Here is a 22,488-nt window from a genome sequence, read left to right as displayed (position 1 = left end):
TCCCTTTAATGTTGCAGCTGGTAAATGTGGAGCTCATTTATATACTGCTGGGTAGTTTAATCTATAATAACACATCATCTTTTGTCGATAGTATTTTGTATTAATAATCTGAAACCGTAAATTAACTAGTAATTAAATTGATCAAATAAATGTAGTGGAGTAAAAAGTAGCATGAAATAGAAATATTCAAGTAAAGTATGTATTTGAGTAAATGTACTTAGTTACATTCCATCAACTTGCACGTCAACAAATTCATCTCCATGACAAGCGAACCAACTCTATCGACTGATGAAGACCATGTGATACAGTTGAAAGCTCTAGAAAATGCAAAGTGGACCTTGACTTGGGATTGTTTTGTGTAACACCAGTCAGCCGGTTCTCATTCCCAGGGTGTAACTTACCGATCGGGCATGTGATACCAACGCACTAACCCCCCTGTAGCGCCATGTGTGACACGCACCGGGCTTTCCATGAACTACGATGTAAACCCTTCCATGGCAACAGTAAACACTCCAGAAAGTGCACCAGACTGTGGTGACATGGTTTAAAGAGTGAAAGAGACACACAGACTTTCATCCAGGAGACCTCTGTTACAATCAGCTGTTCATGTCCCGTGTTCACAACGTCATTTTCACTGTAAAAACATAGTAGTAGTATTAAGCCCAACCATGTAGTTTTTTCCTAAACCTACCTAAGTGGTTTTGTTCAATTCACAACGTTAACCACGTGTTTACTGTGAGCGAAAAGTGACGCCGAGGGGTCTGACAAAGCGCCAGTATGTGACGAGTTGGAATGAGAACGTGTTCGTGCATCAGCATATTGTTTGTCCTTTTCTTTGCATTATGAATTGTAATCAACATCGGCGCCTCTAGGGGGGGCACTAGTGGGGCTTGAGACGTCTCAGCCTCTCCCAGGCTTTCAGACATGCACTTCACTACAAGATCTTTGTGATTTTGTAGCATTGCTTAATAACATTCACAAACCTTCACATTCATTTGCCAACAGCATTTATGGATGCCAACAGCTATTAAACTTAACAGAAGAAGAAAAAGGAGCCTTCGCCAAGTAAACGTTAGTCCAACGGTTCCACACTCAGTTCACACTAAGTTGTGGCTCTGAGTGACTTTTCATTATAAATAAAGTGCGAATAAAAAAACATCTTCACGATAAAAAAGTGCATTATCAAAAAAGACTAGTTTACAGGGCTGCCAACTTTTCAGTTTAGTTTGGAGAGAGATTCGATATTGGTGAAGTTATTTTATGAGTTAAATTACCCACCGCAATTTTAAAGCATTTACACTGTAGATGAGAAGCCAAGTCAGTAATCCTGGTCGATGATGAGTAAGTCTGGTTGATCAGCATTACCTAAATTACTTACTAACCCTCCAGACATCATTGCCTAAATGATGTGTAACTTGTTGTGACAGCAACAATAACTTCTTGTAATTCTACAACATGATAATGCTTGTTTGTCAACCAGCTGTTGGCATTGCATTAATGCCATCCCACCAGTGCGCCACAGGTGCGCCGAGGGAGCTCGGCCATGAAATGACCAAAAGTGCGTTTGGCACACTCCCGATGCACTGGGCATGGCACCGCGCACTTGACTGCAATCTGGCCGCGCCGCTGGGTTCACAGGTATAGAGCCCGTGCAGGTGACCTCTCGTCCGAACAGAGCAGCAATTAACCATCGAATTGTGAAGGTACGGAGATAAAAAATCTGTCGACTCTCTTTACGATGCTCCCTGCATTTGCACATAACAGCATGGTAAATAGGCTCAAAAGAATCCACACAAGTAGGTTGAAATTCACAAATATGTTTCCTTTGAAAAGATGCTAAGTTGATGTACAAATGATATATGAGTTGGAAATTAGAGGCACAGATACAGATACAGGTTTACAGATACAAAAATAGATTTGCAGCTAAAAATCACTCTGCATGTAGTTGTGCATTGTGTTTGAAGAGTTATAACTTGACATTTGTTTGTGAATACTTTCATCTGGTGTTCATGTCCCATGTGAAACCAAAAGTAAGGTACTTATTTTAACCCAAACCATGATCTTTTACTAAACCTAACCAAGTAGCTTTGTTGCCTAAACTTAAATGTAATTGAGAATGCAGTTTTGAAACGACAAAAAACACAAAAGTGTTTAAAACCCTAGCATTGATATACACGTATGTAGAAACGTTGATACGAAACATATTTTTGGTTCAGAAACATAGAGATTCAGCGTATCCGTAGTTTACAGAAACATACAATGCCAAAGTTTTATTCTGGGGACAGGTTGGTAGTTTTCATTATTTCTTTATTACTGCCCAGTCTCTGTTCCACTTCATCTTAAATTCATTTAGAGTTTGTTTCCCTGCACTCCACTCAATCAGAGGTGATTATTCGTCCTATCACAGGAACGATGATGAATAAACCCAATAATACGCTGGGACATTATGTGTCCTCTAAATGCCCTTTGATCAGTTTTGCTACATGACTGGGAATGTGTAGTTCTACCAAGTGCCCACAGAGTGGAGACACAGCCCATCCGTCAGCTGGGAACCGCTGTAGGAAGTGAAGCAGGATGAGAGGAAGGATAAAAAGGTGTGGAGAGCTTAAAGAAGGATAGCCAAAAAGGAGGAATAATGGACGGAATCAAGAGAAGTAGCAGGTAAAACAGTGTATCGTCGGGCTGGTGGCTGATGACTAACATGTTGAAAACAGCAACACGTTCTCATCTCAACTCGTCCAATACTGACGCTTTGTCCGACCCCTCGGTATCACTTTCTGGTCGCAGTGATTAAACAAAAACACGTGCTTTGGTTTAGGCAGAAAAAAACTGTTAGGTTTCGGAAAAAAAACAAACATGGTTGGGATTCAAATTACCACGTTTTTACAGTGCAAATGTGACTCGGCGTTGTGAATACTGGACACCAACGAACAGCTGACTGTAAAGTGAAAGTGAAACTTAATCAGAATCAGATTTATTTGTAAAATAAATACAAGGAATTTGACTCTGGTTTATGCATCTCTCTAAATGTACCTATACAAAAATAGAAAAAAATGAACGCCTATATTTTCATTATTTCTTTACGCATGTTCTTTTGTGTCCTGATCAGCTGTGGTTTTATTGTTATAATATTATAATACTTGGGCTATGCATCTTCTGTAGTAGGCCTATAATTCTCCAATAATAATCCAACAGGAATATTATAGGGTTAAGGTGGTGTGTTTGTATATAGTGTTAATACTTACACTGCTTTCCTGTGTTATTTGTAGTATCACTCTATAATATTTTACAGGATGTCCATAGGCTGGAATCAACAGCAGCCAGACAGGCAGGTATACGTTCTATTTGGAAAGAAAGATGTGGCACAGGATCTTCTTGCTTAGTTCACACACTCATACATGACTTAATGCACCTTAAAACTTTCACATTAATGATGAGGTGACATAATCCACATCAGTCAGTGTTCTCTGCTCAGCTGTGTGTTCACATGCTGTATGTGTCTGGGTCCATGCTCAACTGCACATGAAATAACTGACTGTGATTGGTCACAGAGACGCGTGGGACTGATGTCTAATTGACAAGGTGTCAGATTACAGCACAGTGTGATATACACAATTTAAATTGTCATTACGGCTCTGAGCTGGGCTGTCAGATTAACTCTGACATGTCATATTTCTTGGATGGAACTGCGTGTGTGTGTGTGTGTGTGTGTGTGTGTTTGTGTGTGTGTAATGACCTGCATGTGAGATGGTCTTAATAGAGTGTGTCCAAAGGATTGACACACTTTTAACTGACTGACCTTGCCACATTAAAACCAGCGAGAAGAAGACCTTGATATGAAGATATACTCCATCTCTGAATAGTCAATGAAACTCAACACTTCCTGTATAGATGTTTCACATGAACAGATGTTCAGCAGTTGACAGGACAGGCTCATGTTAACATTTGCTGAAGGTTAGGAGTTTTACTGACGGCAATGTAAAGCCAAAAAAAATTAGGCAATGAGAACTATTTCTGTTAAAACTTTGTTCAACAGTGTGGTGAGTATGACATCACTGGGTTGTTGCTCTGATGGAACATGTTGCTGTGGAAATATGCATCATGATGAATTTATCATGTGAGCCGTTTGTAGTATTAGAGGCGGGTCTTTGTTTGTGCTGGCCTTTATTCCCAATTCATCAAATACTGCAGCCGGGTCAGCTATTTATCTGTTTATTCTGAAAGGACACTATGCAAGAAACGAGCGTATATTGATTTGAAGCGAGGGCAACTGACCAAGCGTCAGTATTTGAGAAGTTGGGAGTAAGAATGTGTTGTTTAACCAGACTGACAAAACCCTTCTTTGGAACCATTTGGTGATTGGATCATGTGATCTTAAATGAGAATAATTTATGTTAAAAGCGCATCACCACAACTTGTCAGAGACGAGGCAAATAACAGCATCACTTATACCAAAGCAATGAGAAGAAACCAGCGGTACAAGCACGTTTCCTGGACATGATTATTAATCCTAATCAATTATTGATAGATGCAGTTAGTCCACTTGAAAGTGCCATTACATAATCAAGATAAAGACAAGATCAACTGAACTGATGCCACAACAAAATGATTGTTTGCTGCCCACCATATGTAGATAGTCCTCATAAGAGTACTAGGAGCTCTGAGCCAAAGGTTGGTCTACATTATTTATGCGTCGACCTTTCTCTCTATAAATCTATGGTAATTAGACCAACAGGTGACTAGGCTCGTGCCAAGAGTTAGAGGTGTGATATATTTCTATAAGCCACAATATATCCTCACTCCATTACTGGACCGGTGATGACTCAGCGCTGTGGCACTTTATCTAGCAGGAGGCATGGGTTGAAGTCAGAGCCAAAGACAAATGCCTGGTAACACCAGGCAGAACAGTGAGCATCCACTGGGTAAACAGCAGTGGTGCCAAGATCTAATGGCTGCTATGTCACGAAGGCAGGCACGCACACACATGCATGCACTTAGAATAGGAGAAAATAACACATTTGTACTGCATGCATAACACAGTTTTTTGCCCCAAACTGCATGTGATTATCATCAAGTGGGCATGTCTGTAAAGGGGAGACTAGTGGGTACCCATAGAACCCATTTTCATTCACATATCTGGAGGTCAGAGGTCAAGGGACCCCTTTGAAAGTGGACATGACAGTCTTTCCTCACCAAAATTGACTGTGACTTTGGAGCGTTACTGAGCCTCCCGACCAATACATTCATTAAGTTTTCTAGTTTCATATGATACATGTGACTTCACTCTAGCTAAAAATTAGACTGCTACAGCCTCCGAAAGACGGTTAAGTCAGATCGTTGGCGATCCCGCGGGTCTCAGAGGGTTAAAGGTGCCATTGATAACATTGATAACATTCAGCCACTAGATGTCATATTCTCCGTCCGCCGTTCCGTTGCCATCACTTCACAACAAGTCGTTGCCAGGCACTCTCTGTCAATCTCAGCCATTTATCTGTTTTTTCAACACTAACTGACGACACAGAGATACCACGTGATACCAACGTGGTTTTACTATTGGCTCACAAGACTTGTTAGTAGTGAGAACCAAATGTCAGATATCTTCTCTCGTCTCCGACCAAAACTCCGGTGTCTCCCCTGTTCCTTCTGACCGCTGTCGGGAGGCTGACGCAGGAAAACACAGTATCAGCATTGATTCATGGAGAGACCTTCGTCTGGTCAGCTAACATTACTGCCAAGCAGGTGAAATATAGAGTGATATTGTGGTTTTAGCTGACGTGTGACGCCTCACTGTTTCTAGCGATGCTCGTTCATGTCTATGTAGAGCGAGCACAAGCACAGGCGCGAGCAACAGGGCGCTGACTTTCGTTGACTTAACGGCCACAGCTGTCGCTGTTAACAAGCAATTACTGATTCTAACAAATAGTTCCTTTAAATCTTTTATTAAAAAAAGATTTGTCTACATGAAAATGTTATAAATAAGACCTTTAAAAGAGTCACTCGTGCTCACGCACGTGCGTGATTATGTGCAGTCACAGGATGCCGGACAAGACGTATGTACACATGCAGGTGCTTGTGTCGTGTCCTCTGTGTCCCTTTCTACCCCCTATACATGCACGCATGCACACACACGCACGCACGCACGCACGCACGCACGCACACACACACACACACACACACACACACACACACACACACACACACACACACACACACACACACACACACACACACACACACACACACACAGTACAGTACAGCACCCAGATGATTTTGGGCCACACTTTGAAGTGTCACAGCTGCTGTCCAATCATAGCAGTAAGTTATAATTATGTTCATTTCCATGCTACAGTATTCAATAAATGACCTAAATGGATGTTCATACATCCATCTAAATATCTAATGCCAGATAATAGTGTCAATGAAAAAGATATTATGCAATCCTGACTTCCTCCTGATAATTATATTGCAATATTTCAATAATATATCTCATGCAAAATAATTATTCAAGGTGAAATGTACACCCCCATATCAGACTGACCCACTGATGACCTACAGCTTTTTCTGTTCAAAAGTAAAAATGACATTCAGGGGAAATTACCAGCCAGCGTCCCACTAGATGAGAACAGAGAAAAAACGGATATAGATACAGAGATATGATCAGAAAGCTGTTATTTGATATGCTAAAAAGCAGTCGGAGCACTTTGTGGGGCGAGGGGACGTGTTAATTAGTTTCCAACTCTGATCAGTCTTTAGTACTTTATTATTTTACTGACTTAACTTTACAATAATTTGTGCAATAATTCAACTGTGCAACACTGTCATTAATACTGCATTTATAGTGAAATAGTCTTATTCATTTCTTATTTAAACCATTTGCGCATTTACTGTATATTTAGCACTTAATAGATCCCACTTCTCAGCATTTTGTATTTACTTATTTGCACTGTGGTTATATGCTATATATTGCACGTGTTAATGCAAATAGTTGCACATATTTCATTCATTCAACCTTTACTTAAAACTCGAGGAATCATTGAGGGCATGCCCTGATTTTCAATGAGACAGAATAAATATACACAAAACATAATTAACGAATTACAAGAAGCAATCAGCCAGACGACAATAGAACAATGTTAAAAACAGTTAGTAGTTTGTAATCACAGATTTAAAATCACCTGGAGGAACAATTGTGTTTCATTTGATTGTGTTTCGTAAACTGTTCCAAGTTTTTGCAGCACAAACACCAAAAGCAGTTTCTCCAAATTTAGCGTTTGCACGCAGGACCTCAAGCTTTCAAAATTTCATATTTTTTATATTTTAATTTTCTTATTTTTAATTTTAGTATATTTCTTTACATATATTGTGTTTATATTGCAGCATTATGTAGATAATTTACATGTTACATACTCCTTTATTTCTATTTTCTTACGTCTTATGTTTATATAAGAGCAACTGTAACCCCCGGGGATCAATGAAGTATTTCTGATTCTGATTAAACTATCTGCACACCACGACGGTTCTCTGGCAGACAGCTGCTTCTGTGTAAAGATGGAGAGTCTGGACTGTCTCCTTATCACCAGGTCTGGGATCTGTTCTTATCCAAAAGATTCGGGTGAGTGTCAAAAATGATCACGGTCTCCCCGATCCATGATCTACAATCCTAATATCTATACTGCACTAAATGCATGAAGTGCCCTCTCCATATCAACCTTTTGGAACTCATGCCAGTTGAGTTGCCGAGGTCACACGACACACAAGGCTTTCATCCAGGAGACCGCTGTTCATGTCCCGCGTGTTATGTTTCACTTTCATGTTACAATCATTTGTGTCCCGTGTTCACAACGTCAAGTCACATTTTCACTGTACAAACGTAGTAATTTTCAGCCCAACCATGTTATTTTTTGGCGCTCGTAGCTGGGTTCAGCACACATAACAGCAGCACAATGCACCCAATGCTTTGCTCAAAGCAGCAAAACGCTGTAGTGGCGTGACGCAAGCCATTGGAAATGATGAGTTTCAGAGTGCAGTGCTGCCGTTGTCGTGTTCTGTCTGAAAGGCCTTAAAGAGCCAGAGCTGCCACAACAATCACAGTTCACAATCACAGTTTTTGGAGGCGTGCAGCTAGGTTGTGGTCCCTTTTAACACCCATGCTCTCAACCATCCTTGAAGAACTGTTTCTTCTTCTTAATGCATCCCTTAGTCTTACAAAGAACCCTTGAAAAACCCTTTCTTCAAAAAAATATTTTTGGGGATTTTATTTGCAGTCTGTCACTGTTTGGTCATGACTCTGGGCTCATTACGTACCGGCGTAAAGACCTTAGCTGTAGCTAACTAACAACGTTAAAACATATATTGAAGTTATGTGTGGAGAAGGCTGTGTGTGTCTCTGTGACCGATCTCAGACCTCACCAGGAACTCCTTTTATTTCCCTCTGTGTGTTTCATTCACTGCAGTCAAACAGCCTCAGGATAGGCCAAAACATGTCCACCTCACTGTGATGTGTGTCCACCTCAATCTGTCCACCTAGTGTCTGTTTAAACACAGCTAAGAGGAGAATGATGGTGACATAAACCTGCAGATGTAACTCATCCAAGGGACACACAACACAGGGCCACTTTTTACTGAGGCTGCAACGTGCCAACAGAATACATAGAAAATATGATTGGCTAAGTTTGCATTAATGATATAATAAAAACCTCCCCTAATATTTTTGAATGTTGTTAAATAGGGGCGCACTCTTCTCCATTGAATTTTTGGCATTTTTAGGATATTTCATATTTATTTGAGTCATGTCCTGACAATGTTGATTATCCACATTATTTGCCAATTTTTTGACAAATAACTTGATTTCGTGCTTGATGTAAAATAAGAAGGCTGTTGCAGACATACAATTTGCACACATAAGGATTAAGACTGAGATACCATACTGTTAAGAACTGGCATCTACCATCCCTTTTGACTCAAACCACTCAAACTTAAATAAAACAACAGCCACACTCTGTCCCGTACAGAAGCCCTGATTCATTTTAACTAAGTCTGACCTATATTATTTTCTCTCCCGTGTTTATGACCTAAGAACAGGTGAAATATATATGTTTTTTGCCTGGATAATCTTTCTAAGTTCCTTTTTTTTTTTCTGTGAAACAGGTAGGAAAATACTAAATACTGAAAGTATAGTATGTATAAAGGTTTCTTTTTGTTCCTGTCTGAAAACATGTGACATTTTTTTTTTTTAAATTACCTCTGTGTAAAAACAGGTGAATTTTTTTTTTTTTTTAGGCTGATTTTTTTTAAGTTCTTTTTTCTTCTTTGCCTCTTTGGTAAAACAGGTGAAAGAATTTTTTTAGGCTGATTTTTTTAAGTGTTTGTTGTTGTAATACTTGCTTCAACCACCAGAGTGCACCACTACCCCATGTTCTAAGTTAGACTAAGCATTCAGGTTTTCTTCCAGGTGAGATTTAATTTCTCCATACACTCTAAACACAACACATGTTTTTTTGTCACCTGTTTTCACACAGAGGCAAAAAAAAGCAACTTCATAAAATCAGCCTAATTTTTTCAGACCAAAAAAAAGGAACTTAGAAAGATTATCCTGGCAACAAAAACAAAAATTCCACCTGTTCTTAAGTCATAAACACGGGAGAGAAAATAATGTAGATCAGACTTAGAAAATGGATCACCCGAAGAAAAAAAAATTCTCGCTTTGGAGTGTAGGCACAGGTTCAGCATAAGCTGTGTCCTTCAAAGGAAGTGATTCCTTAAAGGAATACTTTACCCCCAAAATGATCATTTGTATATCAATTACTCACCCCGTGTTTCCTTGAATCCTTGAAGAAAACTTGTTTTTTCTCGCAAACATTAACAGTACTGGTGTGGATGAGAAGTGCGCCTGTGCAAGCGTAAAACTGTTAATGCTTCAATTCATCAAGACTTTTCTCAGTTTTTGGATTCTTTACTCAACATGGAGGCATGTGAGAAAAGCAAAGTTTTCTTCAAGAATTCAAGGTAACACGGGGGGGAGTAATTGATATACAAATGATCCTTTTGGGGGTAAAGTATTCCTTTAAATTGGACACAGTTGGTATCTGTCTCCTACTACCACAGTCAGTCTGTACAACTCCTGCAATCAGGACTTCCTTTACTATTGTTGGGATGACTGTTTCTTCCTTGCTGCTCCAGTATGTATCAGTATGGTTTAAGGAGAAAAAAAGCATTTACCTCTCTCACAGGTGCGTGACCAGAAGCCAGTGCCAGTGCAGTCACAGATGAATCGATTCCAGCCTTCTTTGCAAACTCCTCGGTTCTTGCACGGGTAGCTCTCACACTGCTTGCCGGGTTGCTTGTTGCACGAGGGTTTGATGCCAGCACCATTTTGTGCCTCGGCAATCTGACGGATGTCTTTGCTTCGACCGTCAATGAAAAGGTCACGGATACAGCCGACGTAGCCGTAGTTGAGCATGGCGGTCCAGAGCTCGGTGGGCAGGATGAGGTTGGTGCGGTCATTGGGGAGACCCCCCAAGTACATGTCGCCCTCCAAGTCCAGAATCTCGCTCTCACCACTGGCTGTGAACGGGGTCCTTCTGCTGTTCACGGAGATGGTCCCTGTGGTGGGGATGGAGGGAGTAGAGATCAGGCGCAGGGCTGTATCGATACCAACAGTGATTCAAGGTAGAATGCTGATGTCAGGAAGAGATCTTACACAATAATGGAAGTGATGAACTATTATTCATGCAGAATTTTTGTAAATGTAAAAGCTATTTAAGGAAAGTCAACAAATCTTCTAAAACAACTTCATGAGTCAAAGTTCTCCATAAAATTATGGAAGTACTGAATAGTTAATTACAAGTAAAACTTTTGGTTGACTTTTTTGTATTTTGTGAAAAGATAATTCTTGTGTTTTTATAATGTATTTCAAATAGTTTTTTTTTTTAGAAAAAATAGGTAATTTAAATTCTATTAGATCTAGTATACCTCACTGATTCACCAACACAACTGACCTGAGCGTCCGTCTCTCTGGATGTCCACGTGATACCAGGCACCATCATTGACCTTTGTCGCGGTGGCCTTCACCTTGATAGTCCCTGAGCCCATGTCCAACAGAAGGTATAGGCTGCCATCCAACAGCTCTACTGCAAAGAAATCCACCTGGACAAAGTCAAAAGAACACATCAACAGATGATTACTAATCAATCAAAGTCCTTTTTAAAAAAAAAAAAAAAAAGGAATGCGAGATGTGGTTCTTGACTGTGAATATTTGATTTGCAGTTAAGTGGCATGCAAACTCAGACCTGAGAAAAGGCAGGACATGTGACAAATGCATCATATAGTTAAGTTACACATGTAAGCAAAGATAAATCATGAAGTAATTGTAAATGCCAAAGCCTAAACCTAAAATTAAACCAGGGCTGTCAATCGATTCAAATATTTAATCGGGATTAATCGCATGATTGTCCATAGTTAATAGCAAATTAATTGCACATCTTTTTATCTGTTCAAAATGTACCTTAAAGGGAGATTTGTCAAGTATTTAATACCCTTATCAACATGGGAGTGGACAAAAATGCTGCTTTATACAAATGTATGTATATATCTATGACGGACTGCAAATTTTTCACCACTTCCTGTGTCCACTATGCGGCGCTAGAGAACACATGCTAAACATGCATTATGTTGCTCACTATCAAGTGTAGACCACACATTGTACATTTCATGTAAATTGGATGATGTTTTGTCACATAATGCTGACTTCCTGTTGTCAGTAGGTGGCGCTATGACTATGAGTCAATATTGCCATTTACATGTCCTCAGGTCTGGACTGCTATAAAATAGGTCAAGTTTGGGGCAGATTTAACCAAGTACAGTAAAGTTACAACAGTGTGTTGTTTATCATGTAAATTCTCCGCCACGCCACGGCAACTCCGTTTCGTGAAAATTCAAACTTGAATAACTTTTCATCACATAGGTCTTTAGATTGTACTGACCAAATCTGAAGTTGATCGGGTTAAATCTGTAAGAGGAGTTCGTTAAAGTACAGAGCCTGGAAATGTCCAAAAATCAATGAAGAATTCACAAACAATTAAAAATGGCCAACTTCCTGTTGGGTTTAGAGCATGGCCCCAAGATACTTTTTTTTAAGTCTATATGTGATACATGGGCCTACCAAATTTCGTATATCTACGTGAAATGTACCAAGAGGGCTGCTTCTTTGAATTTTTGTAGTGGCCGCTTTCGAGCCCCCTTGCCACACCGAAGCACAAGAATCATATGAGATAACATATTTTAGCACTTTTAATACTTGTGCTGAGTTTAGTTTGTTTGCAAGCATCTCTGGCCCTTCAATAACAACTTCCTGTTTCATGGTGAATGATGCGTTGCCACGGCAAGCGCATCCAACAAAGTCTCAAAACCTCTGTGGTCTGGCATCAGGAACTTCTTAACACCACCTTGACCAAATTTGAGGTGGATCTGGTTAACCTGCCAAGAGTACTATGCCAAAATATAGTGACTCCATATGGCTGTCCTCAAGCCAAGACTCTTATCACGCATGAGAAAATTGGAGAAGATTGGTTAATGTACGCCAAAGTTACAACAACTTTGTGTCACCTCGGCAGATGCTTTGACAATTATATAGTTTATTTTTGTCTAATTGCACAGGTTAAGAGGCCGCCAAAGTCATGCAATCCTTTTGTGAATTGGCCCTCAGTGTGTCAGTAGACCTACACCGTGAAATCACTGTAGGGTGTGGTCACAAGTGCAACAGGGCACACTTCTCTTTTAACGTCTGATACATTTTTTACATATTTACATGCCTAAAGGATATCCAAATGAAACCATCTGAGAGGGGAACATCATTCTGGTTAACCTGCTTGCAGCTCATTGACATATGCCACCTGTGATGAAGGGTCATGAGTAATAGAATACTTTACTTTGATGGGAACCACTCTAAACAAATTTTAAAGCTGTGTGATGCCTGTGAAGGTTCTCAGTCATGCAGGTATAGGATAAGTATAAATTACTATGCAATTGGATTTGTCTTAAAGACATTTTGACAGTCATCCAAGATGATTCATCAATCCTTCCAAACAGAAAGTCTGGTTGTCTTTGACCTCAGTGTTGAAACTACCAAGTGATCTTGGGGATTATAGACTGACCTTGGTGTTCTTCTGGCTGCGGGCGGCATCTTTGCGCTCCTGAGGTTTGCCATGGGTGAAGAGGATGAGGCCGTTGGGCTCCGTTGTGCGGAAATCGAAAGATATGGATCCCATCCGCTTGGTGTTCCACTTTGGGAGGCTGATGTAGGCCTCGGGAGTCTCGAAAGAAATGGGGTCCAGAGTGGCCACATTCTCACACTTGTAGGACACCTCACCCTGGATTTTCATCTTAGGGTCCACAATGCGAGCCAGACGGGACAACTCGAGACGGATGTCATTGTTCTTATACACCACCTGTGGTAGGGCAAGGAGAGTGTTACAGTTATTCTTCTATTGTGGTATATAATGTACAGTATATGTTTACTCTTGTCACTTAACCAAGCACCTCTGGTAACACTTTACAGTAAAGTGAGGATTAGCATTGGTTAATACATCAAGCTGCTTTGTCAATTTTCTCATCAAACAAAGTAAAACCTCAAAATAAATAAGAAAGTTGTCAATGTTTTCCAGATGAATGCAATGCACATGTGTGGATTTCAATTTTGATTCAAACTCACATATATTTGCAAGCCTGTCTATTGAGATGAAAGGATATGGCGTTCCACCAATCTGGAAGTTTATTAAGCCATTCTGGAAACATGGAATAAATGTTGACTTTGCATTACCAGCAAATGAAAACATGAAGGCTTCTAAATATAATAGATGCTTGTTTTATATTCTTAAAAAAGCAGGGCGATTAGTGAAACAAGGTCCGTCTCTCACCTAAACCTGCAGGGTTCTCTCTGATGTAAATAAAACCCCGATATGAGAATAGTACAAACATGTGATGGCCCTGCTGCTCTATCCAGTAAAACATTTTGTTAAATATGTAATAAATAAATGGAGTAATATGTTGGTGCACAGCATCAGCCTCCATCTTCATTCTCCTTCAGTGAATTAGCCCCACAGACAGAGCCCAGATGTGTCTGTCCTGCATATAGCCAGATACACATAACAGTGTTTAAGCCTCGCCACAACAGACAGTCCTGTACGAGCGAGTGTCCTGCCAAAGATGGAAAACAAATGAATGAAAACACTAAGTGGCCAATCTTTTATCACAGCCGCCCTAAATGCTATCAATAACACAGGAGGATGGAGTCACGGAGGGGGATGTGTGTGTAAATTGAAATCTGCTCAAGTGGAAAATTGAAGGGCTTTTTTTTTTTTCTCTAATTCTCTGGGTAGAGAAACACCCTCTGTCTGGCTATGTTTGGGGCACATACGTACACAAAGCAAACACACCCTCTCCTCCGTTTCACTCTCTTTTATATTAATGTGTCTCTGCTCCTCGCTGCTCGCTCCTCGCCCAGGGTTCTCTTCCTGAGAATGAAGCGATAGCTGAGTGGGTAGATTGAGGGGCCTGGCTGAGATTATCGATAATCCACCAGCAGATTTGACAGTAAATCAACTCATCCCTTAAGGTGCTCAGGGACTGGATGGAAAAATTGTCTTTTCCTCTTTTCTCTTTCTTTGTTGCCTTTCCTTCTCTTTTTGTTCCACCCGTCCTCCTCTCGCTCCCTCCATCATCTGTCTCATTCCACCACCTCTCAACAAAAAGCAGCCGTTCCCTTCTCTTGTTCTGCCAGAACATGAATACCCTGAGCCTCTTCCAAAATAAAAGCCTAAATAAAATAGACCAGGGGGTTTAATTTGTCCCCTTGTCCCCAGTGCAGTAATAGTAAAAGTACACGTAAGAGTAATGTAACATTTTCATATAAATAATGCTAATATTAACATCTGCATTGCTCTCTCTATGGCTGACAGTTATGATGTTAAAACAGTATGGTAACACTGAGCCTGTTTCATCTCTATTATACTATAAAGATAGAGAAAACATCTTTTCTTTGAATCAAATATTGCCAACTTCCATAATGTATTTGGGTGGCCCGACTACATTATTTCTGTTTTGATTATTTTAATGTAATGTAATTAATTTATTTCACAAAATTGATTTAAAAAAACACAAATTCAGCTGAAGGCTATGTATCAAGTTATCAATTTGTAAAGTGCTAGTGTTTTTGCCATATCTTTGTCTTGCAAAACTGTTATATATATATCATAAATGATTCCTACAACAGTTTTGACAGTTTCTATTGTGGCGTTACGGTTTAGGCAACAGAGACTTCTTGGTTAAGGTTGGGAGGAAAGATGGTGCTCATTATTAAATGTATCACACATTGACTGTTATTACAACACATTATATACATGTTGTCATCCTAACTTTTCACATAATGTCGCTTTGTCACGCCCCTTTTAGGCAACAAAACCACTATAGTTAGGTTTAGGAAAAAAACAACATGGTTGGGCTTAAAACTGAACTGGACGTTGTGAACACAGACAGCTGATTGTAACGTGAAAGTGAAACTTAACACACGGGACATGAAAGGGTGCCTTGAGTGGCGGAATTGAACACATGCGGCCGTGACAAAGCCGCGGTATTTGACGCCCTGGGAATGAGAATGTCATAAGACAATAGTCATTCTAATACCCGCTGTGGACTAGATAGATGGTCTGAGGCCTCTTCCACACGTACACAGGTCTTTTTGTAAATGTAGCTAGTTTTGGCCTTTCGTCCACACCCAAACGCCGTTTTTTTTAGGTCACTGAAAACAGAGCTTTTGTAAATCTCAAGCCAGGATGAAGATTGTCAGAAACTCAGTTTTCAGTGTTGGAAATCAGAGTTTTTGGCTTGTACCATCAGAGTGTGTCCGTTATCTCCTTTGTGCGGTGGCACTAATGAGGCGACATGTCGTGAAACGGCGGCATAAATAGATCCATGAACAGTGGACGTCAGCCACCTAACGCGCTAACAGGACGTTTTATATGTTGACACATAAATGCACAGTTACTCTTCCATTATATTGATGTCAGAATGCGCTACAGAGGTCAGTGCTATCCAATGCAACGCTCCCATGACACAGACACAGTCACCGGTGTGTGTGTGTGTGTCCCAAACTGCCCAGTGGCTTTGACAGCGTTTCAATTGTGTTGATTGTTGTTTGTCTGGATGGAGATTTTTTTAAAACCATACTTGTGTGGATGGTATTTTACAAAAATGCCTGTGTACGTGTGGACTAGACCTGAGACTCATATGGACTTGAGGTGATCCTTACTTCATGCCCTGTTGGTGTTTTATTTTTATGCCTCTCTTTTTTTTCCTGGGACTATAGCAATGGCAGGTGGGGCGTGCGTGACTGGGGAAAATGTTTTGATGTCAGAATCTTTTTCACAGCGGAACAGTAAACAAATCGGCTCTTTATACATCCACGGTAGCAAAGGTGTTCATTCAGACAGGTAGTCTGTAGGGTTACAGAAGGGACAGATATTTGTGATGGAGACAAAAACAAAAACAAACGGAAGAAGAACAAGACAACATGCTCATCTGATTGTAATCAAAACAAAATATGATGAAGTAGTGCTACACCGAGTTATCTTATTAAACTTACAGAAACATTAACCTACCCTCCACCTTCTCTTCCCTCCTCTCTCTCAAACACACATAGAGCGAGTGACACAACGCTCCAGTCCATCTCTGTTATTTCCTCAGTCCTCAATCCAAAAGTCAAAATGTATTGAAAAAAGAGAGATCCTAATTATTTCCAAAATTCACTACATGTTTTTATCTGATGAAATATTCTGTTTCATTCCATATTTTCCATTGTTTAGCCTTTCAAAAAACAAGTTCCACTGTGGTTAAAAACTGTTTTCTCCAGATTATTACTATTTTAGGAAAGTTACAGTTCATTTTCAAGTTATGTAAAACAAAAATAGACCCGAGCACATGAGTAAGTCTGTATCTGCTGCATAGGGGTCAGATCAGTCTCAGTATTATCAAATGCACACAGAAGGATTCACAAATGTATTTTGTGATTTATATATAAATTACACATAAAATACACATATTTGTGTGTGCATTAGAAATATATTTGTGAACCTTCATTTTTTATGTGGATTTCTTTACATTTATATTCAACGATAACTATTTTTGTGTGCAGTGAAACATTTTTTTGTGGAGAGGGTCATTTCTATATAAATCACTAAATAAAATTGTGAATCCTTCTGTGTGCATTCATTAAAACTGAGACTGATCTGACTCCATAGCTGCATCAGTGTCTGTCTCCTCCCCCCACACACCACCCCGCCCCTAACCATAGCAAACATTTTTAACTGCATATGCTGCAATTAGGTGCTTTTGAATGGGGTCCCCAGTACATTGGCCTTTTTAGAAAGCATTAATTAAAACAGAGCTTAACCCTTAACACAAAGCTGACTACTGATAACATATGAGCTGTGTTTTATCACTACTGGTAATATGTCAGTTCAGTTCTCCAAAAACAACAACAAAAACTATAAAAATAAAGTAATTAAAAAAAGGCTTTAAAGTCCCATGTTGTAAAAAGCAGCTTTAAATGTTATATAAATCCTGTTAAACTATCAGAACGCTCAATATATGGAGAAACACACACAGCTCGAATTCAGAAATTGCGCGTTTGAAACAAACCGTCCATTTGTGATGTCACAAATATACAATATTTAGACCATTAGACTGTTTTAAACATGAACATTCTAAATGTGTCCCAGTTTATTTCCTGTTGCAGTGGATTTGAATAAGATCAGCTGACAGGAAGTAAACATGGACCCAAGCTGTTGCCTAGCAACGCAATTCCATTGCAATGCATTAAAACGGTGCGTTTAAGAAAGAGGGCGAATACAGGTATATTCAGGTAGACAGTGTGAGGAAAATAAAGTGTTTTTTGAACATTACAGCATGTAAACATGTTCTAGTAGAAACACCAAATACAAGTAAGAACCTGAAAATGAGTATGATATGGGACCTTTAAACTCCAAACAGTGAAAAGCAGTGTTGTCATCAAATCAAATCTGAAAGACAAACAACTGACAACTACAAACACTACAAACTAGACTGGATGTAGATTCAAATCATGAATATGTCATAGAAAAAAAAATGTCTCCAAGTTCTGCATCGCAGCTTCCTGTAACAGTGTAACAGCCAATGTATAGTTACAGCCATACTGTAGTAGTAGTAGTAGTAGTAGTAGTAGTAGTAGTAGTAGTAGTAGTAGTAGTAACAGTAGTAGTAGTAGTATTGCTACCAAAACAGGATGGTCCCTTTTCTGGGATATGACCATGAGAAGATGCTGGACACAAAATGCATTTGATGTGGTTACTGTACACATTTGCCCCTGTTAATGCTTGCTGATAAAAGAGAGCATTAATCATATGAAATGTGGCTTTAGACGTGAAGAAGAAGAAGAAGAAAGGGGGGCTATATGGCAGCGAGGTGGCTGTGGGAACGGCGGGTGTAGCTGACAATTTGACAAGTCACTTTCAGGTCCCTGCCACCTCTGAACAATAATAGCAAACGGGCCTTTCAACATGCAAGCGGGAGCTTTATCAGCACGCTGCAGACGCAGGCTGCAGGTTAACATGAGAATGAAGCATTTTGCAGAGACTGATAGCAGGCTGAGGGCTACCCGACACGCACTCCACATACACACACACACACACACACACACACAGTATACATACATACACACAAACTGTATATATAGAAGTATTAGAGTTATGTCTAAAGCAACAGAAAGTGATTGAAAATGTTTGACAATGGCCAGATGATAGAAATCCATCACTGCATTATCTCCTCAACCAGGCCTCACGACACACACCATTACACACACACACACACACACCCTCTTATCAGTGTGTGAGAATGAGCAATGTGACACAATATGACTCAGGCTTGAAATTACCTTTTTTAGATTGCCAGCCCATATATCTACCAGATTCTAATGTCACTACTCCATCAGAATTTCCACAAGACACAATCAAACTGATTCCGCCCCACACAATATACTAAAGCATCGGACATAAGGAGAAAAAAAAGAACCTTGGTATTCTTAGAGCCTATTAAGCAGAGGGGCTATACTCAGCATATTTCATTGTGTTTCCACTCAATGTATTTTGATATTTCTTGTGAGGAAGTGAAAATGTTTACATGGCTCAAAAGCCATAATTATTTTTGAAAATCAGCTATTCAACCACACAGATAATGTCAAGTATTTAGTTATAACGTTTACATACAACTAATTTGCAACAGCAAATGTCTTTGGAAGGAAACGTGATGCCAGCTGGATTATGTTTTCTAGTAACATATTGAGGAAATGTTGTTAATTGGCAAATCTCTATAAAACTATAAGAAGTGGATGTAGTCACCGGTACGTCACCCATTGGTTTGTGGACTACGATTTTGTAGCCTCAAGTTCTGCATTTTGGTCGTCGCCATCTTTTTTTTTTTTGCAACCAGAAGTGACACTAGAGGGTGGAGTTAAGTACAACCGAACGCTGAGTAAGACTTTTCCAGGTGACCAAAAAGGTTCTGATTAACTTTGATGAAGTGAAAACACACTGTGAAAGGGTTAAAGTTCAAAGACGATAACACGGACATCTCCCAGACCGGACAACGCCGTGGTAGCGACCTGTCAATCATAAGGTAGCCCCGCCCTAAAGCATTCCCTGCTTTATTTGACTCTAAATGGGACCATAATGTACTAAATGAACATCACGCTCTATTGAAGAAGACTTGAAACTAGCGATTGAGACCATAAACTCATATTTACAATGTTTACTGAATCAAGTGACAAACAGGCTCATTTTCTCATTGGCTTCACTTTTCAGAACCGGAGGTTGTCGCAAATGTGCTGAACATTTCAGTAACAACGTCAATTACATTTTGTTCTCCTGCCAAAATATCCAATCTTGCAATATAATATCTACTCATAGTGACTGCGGCCCTGTAGCGGATGATGACTCAACAAATTGGTGGAGGACAGGAGGAAAAGCAGCCCACGGTGTCATGTTATTTTATTCAAGTCATTTCTCTTATTTTGCACTTGCACCTCCGTTTTATGTATGAGCTCAGCGCTGCCTAATATATGTGCTCTCATGTTCCTAATGTTTATATGTCATATAAGGGGGGGGGGGGGCATACATGGGATTTTGAGTTTTTAATTTTCATTCTATAAATCTTTGAATCTGGAAAGAACTTTGCAATGAAGTTTGACAGATCATGGTCTTGGTTTAATACAGAAAAATCGCGCAAAACGCAATGTGTGAGCACGCGTGTGTGTGTGTGTGTGTGTGTGTGTGTGTGTGTGTGTGTGTGTGTGTGTGTGTGTGTGCGTGTGTGTGTGTGTGTGTGTGTGTGTGTGTAGGCACTGAGGGACACAAACATTTTTCATGTCTAGATATCTGCCTTGTCCATAAATCTCTGCCCACTGACAGTGTGTGTGTGTGTGTGTGTGTGTGTGTGTGTGTGTGCGTGCGTGCGTGCGTGCGTGCGTGCGTGCGTGCGTGTGTGTGTTTGTGTGTGTGTGTGCTGCATGTATGGCTATCCAGAAATGACTCTCAGCCATGGTCACGGAGAGGAATCCACCAGATTGTCGGCATGGACTGTCAGTAACGGCACAGACTGGATTTGTGAGACTGCAGGTCAACACACAGACACTCTGGCAACACACACACACACACACACACACACACACACACACACACACATATTACACACATGTAATACGAGAGATTTTGAATAAAAGAAAGTTGACAGCTGGTAATATTGCCTAACTAAACTAAACTAAAATAGTGTATATCCATTTTGGTGTAATCCTTCCTTCGCCTGTGTTGTAGTATTATGGGTCACGTGGTCTTGCCATGAGACACTCCAAGGAGTGTTTTTTGCAAGATCAGAGCTTTTGCAGTGTGTGGTTTTGCCCACAGGGTGGCATCATTTCCTTTGCAGAAAACCCGATATGAGCTGGGATCCTCTCCAGTCACTGTAGTGAAATATGTGAAGGGCTCCTCTGACTGAGGCAGATGGTACTTGTAGATAAACACAAGCCTTAACCTGGTGAGGTATAAAGGCATGTCAGTGAGTGATGTGTGTGTGTGTGTGTGTGGCAGTGGTGTGCTGAGGGGACCTTTATTTTAGTAAATATATAACCAGGAGCAGTGCTTTATTTTGAGTTTCAGCAATTACTTTATATTGAACTGATGAAAAACTGTTTTACTGTGGTGCAAATAAAAAATGAGTAATTTGCTCATGTTATACATCACGATATAATATAAACAAATTAGACTGCTGCTCATGCTGTCAAAACATGTACAGTATATGTGAGGGAAGAGGAGGCCAGATGCCTTGATAAGCAGCGGTTGTAGTAACGCGTCACATTTACTCCATTATTGAAATTCTTTGCACACAAAATCACCACTATTAATAAATCACTGTCTCTTGTGGCAGACCCAGCAGTCCCTACTGCTGCCCATCTCCTCTCCATCCCTCTCAGCCTCCCCACTCCCCTGTTGAATACCCGCCTTCCTGTCCTATGTCCTCACCTTCACCAACTTCTTCATTCCTCACTGTCCCATGGAATTGTCCCCTCCACCTTCAAAACTGATGCTGTCACCCCCAATCCTCAAAAAAAACTGATCTTGATCCATCCTGCCTGAACAACAACCAGCCAATCTCCAACCTTTCCTTCCTCTCAAAAACCCGGAACGCATCGTTGCCACACAACTCTAAAACCCACCTCCACTCCAATAACCCATCTGAACCCCTCCAGCCCACAGCAAAGAAACCTGGGACCTCCTCATCTCTGCTTGTGATTGGTCAACCGAACCAAACTCTTTGGACTCCACTCTCCAGCTCTGCTCTAACTAGCTTTGTTTGAGGGTGTGCCAAACTAGCCGTTATGCAAATGTGTTACTTGGTGACATCACCACGTTACAGAAGAAAAGGCGGGACTTCAAGCGAGGCGTTTCAGGCAGTTCAGGACTAGTGTTTCTGTGGGGAAGAGGAACTCCCTTTGGCCTTTGTAACTTTGCAGATCTTTTAAGATGCACAAAAATCTATATAACACACTAAAGGAAAGGGGAAAAGAACAAAAGCATAATAGGTCCCCTTTAACATCCTCATCCTCCTTGACCTGAGTGCAGCCTTAGATACCATCAACCAGACTTGAAGGCCTTGGTATCAAAGGCACTGCACTCAGCCAACAGATCACACTTCCATCTCCCTACATAACCACACCTTTGTCACATCCACAGTCACACAAGGTGTTTTGTCATATGGATTGTTTACGTTGTATTTTCTAGGGCTGTCAATCGATTAAAATATTTAGTCGAGATTAATCACATTAATCACAATCGTGATTAATTGCAAATTAATCACACATTTTTTTATCTGTTTAAAATGTACCTTAACATGGGAGTGGACGAATGTATA

The 22,488-nt window shown here is 40.2% G+C and overlaps 1 protein-coding gene across 9 annotated transcripts in view; it reads right to left on the bottom strand.

Annotated features, from left to right (window-relative positions):
* The window catches only part of nrxn3a (neurexin 3a), a 187,800-nt gene that overhangs the window by 65,088 nt on the left and 100,224 nt on the right, over nucleotides 1–22,488 (bottom strand). For 5 of the 9 annotated variants that reach the window (XM_037796373.1, XM_037796375.1, XM_037796376.1 and 2 more), the window contains exons 8-10: nucleotides 13,152–13,445; nucleotides 10,998–11,145; nucleotides 10,219–10,641 (exon numbers count right to left, since the gene is read on the bottom strand). In XM_037796373.1, coding sequence (XP_037652301.1) covers nucleotides 10,219–10,641; nucleotides 10,998–11,145; nucleotides 13,152–13,445 — 865 coding nt within the window. The remainder of the gene's footprint in view (nucleotides 1–10,218; nucleotides 10,642–10,997; nucleotides 11,146–13,151; nucleotides 13,446–22,488) is intronic. The other 4 variants (XM_037796377.1, XM_037796374.1, XM_037796379.1 and 1 more) reach the window with 1 other exon arrangement.

Source organism: Sebastes umbrosus, chromosome 16 (genome assembly GCF_015220745.1).
Source record: "Sebastes umbrosus isolate fSebUmb1 chromosome 16, fSebUmb1.pri, whole genome shotgun sequence".
NCBI lineage: Eukaryota > Metazoa > Chordata > Actinopteri > Perciformes > Sebastidae > Sebastes > Sebastes umbrosus.
This window is presented reverse-complemented; position numbering and strand designations above follow the sequence as displayed.